Raw genomic sequence first — 4,525 nt, 5'->3', positions numbered from 1 at the left:
TGGCCCTTGCTGCTGCCATCCAGGACTCTCACTGGACCGACCCCCCCATCCCCCCCCCCCCCCGGAATGGGACAGGTGTTTGTCCTCACCCTCACAATTTTTCCTAAACTGGGCCCACTTGAGTCATCTTGGCCTCACACCTGTGGCATCAGTTTGCCTGCCACATGCCCTGCCAGCTGGTGAGTGGCATATTCCCGCCTCCCCCGTGCTCTGACAGTGGCCGAGCGTGTGCTAGAACTTGCCTGGCCTGTGATCTAGGGCTGATGCAATTTGAGGGCTCTTGCACAGTTTGGATAAATGCAGGGTCTTGCTGGCCGCCAGGCCTTGGGCAGGTACTGGGCTTCTACTCCTGGTCTCTGTCTGTAGAGGGGCAGTGGTAGGGCCTGCCTCAAGAGGGACAGATAGCCCAGCAGCTCAGCAAGCACCCACCTGACCACCATCGTGCCAGACCCCTGAGCAGGCTGCTCCATGTGGACTTGGAGACTTCTCCCTTGGCCTCCTGTGCGTCAGGTGCAGAGGACTCGCTGCCGCCTTTCTCTTCCTCTGGAGTTATCTGCAGACCTACGGTCTACCTTACATTCAGCCGCTGGCCAAAGTCTCCCACACCGACGGTCCCTGGCCATGCAGTCTGACATAACGATCTTTCAGCTTTCTGGTGTTGCAGAGGCAAAGGGCATGTGGTCACAACTACAGTTTGAATTTGGATTTGGACTTTCTGGGCTGGAGGTTCTCTGTGTGTGTGAATCTCCTGTTTCTCATCAGGCTTCCCCGCCAGCTTGAGCCCCCGCTGATGGTGCCTGAGCGAGGGCTGTCGTGGCTGCTGATCCCTCGGAGGACATACTGTCCCTTACCATGTTTGTGTTACATACTTGTCCATCAGTGCATGGTTCCGCTTATTTCATGAGTGATCGTTGTCACAGTTTATGTTGGTGCTCAGGTTGTCTCAGCCTTGGCTGGGAAGGCACTTGAGGCAAGGTTGGGTCCTTTGGACGTCACCTGCCCTCTCCAGCACTTTCTTCTTCACTCCAGGTGTCTTAGCTGGTCTCCCTCTTTCCTGCCCAGCCCTGGGGTAGCTATTTCTCGCAAGCACTGGTTCCTTCAGGGAAGGTGATGTTGAGAAGCCGGGGTGTGACCTCTGAGTGGTGCTTTGCTTTCGGGGCGTGTGTTCTTTGTGTGTCCAGTGGCCAGCAGTTGCTGCCTTCCATTATTTCTGGACCTGCAGGCTGCTGAGCTCCCACCTTTGCAGGCAGCACCACAGGTCAGCCCTTCCATATTTGAGCAGCCTTCTCGGATGTGGGATTCTCTCTCAGTCCTTCTGTATGTGATGGTCCTTCCCACCCCACAGGGCCTGCTGCCTCTCTTGGGCCAGCCCTCCAAAAGGTTGAGGAGCAGGGTTCTGCTGCTTGACCGCCAGCGTTGTCCAGATCTGAGCCACGGAGCGAGCCTGCCCTATACTGGTGTTCTGTCCAGAGCTCATGCTCCTGGCGGTCTTGGTGGTCTTGTTTTTAGAAACAACACAGCTGAGTTTGTGTTTCAGCCTACAAGGAGTGTCCCTCCATGGTGGGGACCTGCCCATGGTCAGGGTGGTGGTTGGTGCCTTCTTTTGCACCGTGCTGCTAGCCCGCTCCTCCCTGTTCTGCTGTCGGTGGCAGAGCCACATGGTTCCTTTGGTGCTTTGTGGAGTGGAAGTGAGCTCTTGTTCCTGTGTGTCCGTTGCCTGTTCATCCTTGACCCAAGCTCACTTGGGAGGGCCTCCCCTGCCCTTGCCCTGCTCCTGGGCTCATCCACCCAGCTTCCTGCAGGCCCCTCTCCTTCAGACTGCAGTCTCTGGGTCCTGACTGATTTCCCTCTGAGGTTTGGAACTAGTTGGGTTTTTCCTTGGCACCCTTGTTCAGCACTCAGTGCACGTTCTAGATGCAGCCTGTCCTCCGGCAGCATTGGTGTCCCTTGGGGAGCATCACCCACAAATGGCTTCTTTTCCTCCATCTTGGTGACTTCTGGTTCTTTGTTCCTGGGGCGACTACAGAGGCCACCTCAGCTGTGGTCAGCCGAGCTTGTGGGATGTCAGCTTCTGTGTTCACTGCTTGTCCCAGGCTTCAGTCTGCCCTGGAGATGGGACCTCACTGGCAGGGAACCCCACCCTCAGCCACTCCTCTCCTCTCAGGTGTCCCCAGGTGTCATTGCCAACCCCTTTGCAGCAGGCATCAGCCACCGGAACAGCCTGGAGAGCATCTCGTCCATCGACCGGGAGCTGAGCCCCGAGGGCCCAAGCAAGGTCAGAACTCCTGTGGCTGGCAGCCAGGGCCGGGGACCTGAACTGCTGATGCCTGACTTGTCTGCTCCCCTCACAGGAGAAGGAACTGCCCAGTCAGACCCCACACTGGGGACCTGAGGCTGTGGAGGCCACGGTGAGTCCCATGGGGCCTGGCTCTGTGCTCTGGGCTGCATCCTCCCCTGAAGCCGTGCAGTCCGTGCCCAGGCACACAGCCCAGCTAGCAGTGTCACTCTGCTCCCCAGGGCCAGAGGCTGGAGCCCCTGAAGCTGGACTACCGTGTCCTGGCTGCTCTGCCCGGCACTGGCAGTGTGCAGAGGGTCAGTGTCCCACGTGTGCTGAGTTGCACCCTCCTGTCGCCTTGTCCATCTGCCCACCAGCCTGTCAGCTCCCTCTTCACCTGGCCAGCCACTGCCAGGGGCTGAGTGCCGAGGCCACCATGGAGGAGCCTCTGTGGGGTGGGGCACGGGCTGGGGTTGGAGGAGCCTAGCCGCGTCTTACCCTTTACTTCTTGACCTTAGCCACGCGTGGAGGGGGGTCCTTTGAAAGCCCCCGACCTCTTCCCTTGCCTCATCCTTACCAGTCAGCTGGGTATGGGAAACTGAGTCCAGCCTGTGGCAGGCAGAAGGCCTCCTGAGGTAGAGGCAGCTGGAAGTCACCAAAGTCTCTCCAGGCTCCTGGTGGGGGTGGGCGGGCATGAGCAGCCCTGGAATGGGTGGGCGGAGCAGCTGCAGAGTGTCCTGGGAGGCCAGGGTGAGTGGAGAAGGGCTTAGCATTAACTGGGTGTGGCATCCAGGGCACTGGGTCTGGGGACAGACAGGAAGGACATTCAGCCCCCATTCCTCCCCAGGAGGTATAAATAACACTGGTAGAGGGTGAGCCCAGTCAGCTGCTGCTGGGAGACCCCACAGGAGTGTGAGTGCTTCAGGGGCGGGTCAGGGAGGACGCTGCCGGAGCAGTGGTGGAGGCGCTGAGTGGCCTGGTGGGCCTGGGGACTGAAGGAGCCTGCTTGGGCTTTGGGTGTGGACCCTCCTGCTGCACAAAACCTGGAGAGGGCAGCAGGGGTGGGGCCTAGCACCCTCTCATTAGGAGGGGGCACAGTGGCTGGTGGACCGTGGGAGGACTCCCTGGCTCTCACTGCTGGGGTGTCCCGGGTTTGGGGGCCCCTCTGCACAGCTCTGGGCTGCAGCTGCTACTGTGAACTCACACTCAGCTAGCTGCTCAGCCCAGGCCCAATCTCCTGCCTTCTTTTTAAAAATATTTTGATTTTTTTTAGTGTACACCATACCTATGTTTTTTATTTATTTTTATGTGGTGCTGAGGATGGAACCTAGGACCTCGCACATGCTAGGCGAATGCCCAAACTCCTGCCTTCTGGCTGGGGCACACCCTTTGTGGTGGCCAAGCCTGTCCCGATATATCCCTGGGGGTGTGGTTGGTCAGAGAATTGAGTAGCAGCTTCTGTGCTGCCAGCATGGGTGTGTGCTAGGGAACCCCAAATCCTTTTACTTGGGGGACACAGTTCTGCCTAGCCCTCCCCCACCCACCAGCTGGTTCCTGCAGGTACCATCGGGAACAACTGGAGGGAAGATGGCGGAGGCCCCCTGCTCCCCTGGAGGCCAGCAGGTGAGCATCTCTGCTGCCCCTGGAGTGCTGCAGATGGGTGCTGTGTGCAGCTGGCCTCCACGAGGGGAATGCTTGTGCTCCTGGAGGGGATCCAGCCCTCCCTGAACGTGGGCCAGCACCAAGGACCCACCGGTATACTCACCCCTTGCCTGGGTCCCTCATGCCCCCCATCCTGCTGCGAGAGGAGGGCCAGGCCTCAGGCACCCCTCATCCTGCCCTGCAGGATGGGGTGGGCACTTGGAGCCCAGCTGCCAGCCCAGTCCCCGGAGACTGAGGCCTTCAGGTGCATGTCCCCGCCCCTGCTGTCCAGCTTGGCTCCCTCCCTCTCTCCCTCCTTTCTTGGACCCCTGATCCTGTACTTCTCTGCCCCCTTCCCTGCCCTTTGCAGACAAAACCCGGGGTGATCCAGCCTTTGGCTCAGGCCTGGCCAAGGGGCTCCCCGGCCCCCAGGGGCAGAGGTGATCCCCGCTCCGTGAGTGTCCTATCCCACAGGGGGTAGGGGGTGGCAGTTTCCTTCCCCTCTACGGGACAGGGCGAGGGGGGGATCAGTGGCAGTCGGTGGAGACAGCTGGTGGCTGGTTGGGCGGTGGCTGCAGTGGACAGCTGCCCCCCACCCCGCCTCACGGG

The 4,525-nt window shown here is 60.0% G+C and overlaps 2 protein-coding genes across 2 annotated transcripts in view; one reads left to right on the top strand and one right to left on the bottom strand.

The window, feature by feature from the left end:
* Positions 1-4,503, top strand: part of Scrib (scribble planar cell polarity protein) — a 19,304-nt gene extending 14,801 nt beyond the window's left edge. Inside the window, exons 26-30 of the mRNA XM_048802415.1 lie at positions 2,165-2,275; positions 2,352-2,408; positions 2,518-2,592; positions 3,836-3,898; positions 4,287-4,503. Coding sequence (XP_048658372.1) covers positions 2,165-2,275; positions 2,352-2,408; positions 2,518-2,592; positions 3,836-3,898; positions 4,287-4,397 — 417 coding nt within the window. The 3' untranslated portion in view covers positions 4,398-4,503. The remainder of the gene's footprint in view (positions 1-2,164; positions 2,276-2,351; positions 2,409-2,517; positions 2,593-3,835; positions 3,899-4,286) is intronic.
* Positions 4,444-4,525, bottom strand: part of Iqank1 (IQ motif and ankyrin repeat containing 1) — a 9,059-nt gene continuing 8,977 nt past the window's right edge. The window contains 1 exon segment of the mRNA XM_048802414.1: positions 4,444-4,517. Within this exon segment, the coding sequence (XP_048658371.1) occupies positions 4,444-4,517 (74 nt within the window).

The sequence above is a fragment of the Marmota marmota genome, unplaced genomic scaffold (assembly GCF_001458135.2).
Source record: "Marmota marmota marmota unplaced genomic scaffold, marMar, whole genome shotgun sequence".
NCBI classification, from domain to species: domain Eukaryota; kingdom Metazoa; phylum Chordata; class Mammalia; order Rodentia; family Sciuridae; genus Marmota; species Marmota marmota.
Note: the sequence above shows the minus strand (reverse complement) of the source record. Positions and strands in the feature narration are given on the sequence as shown.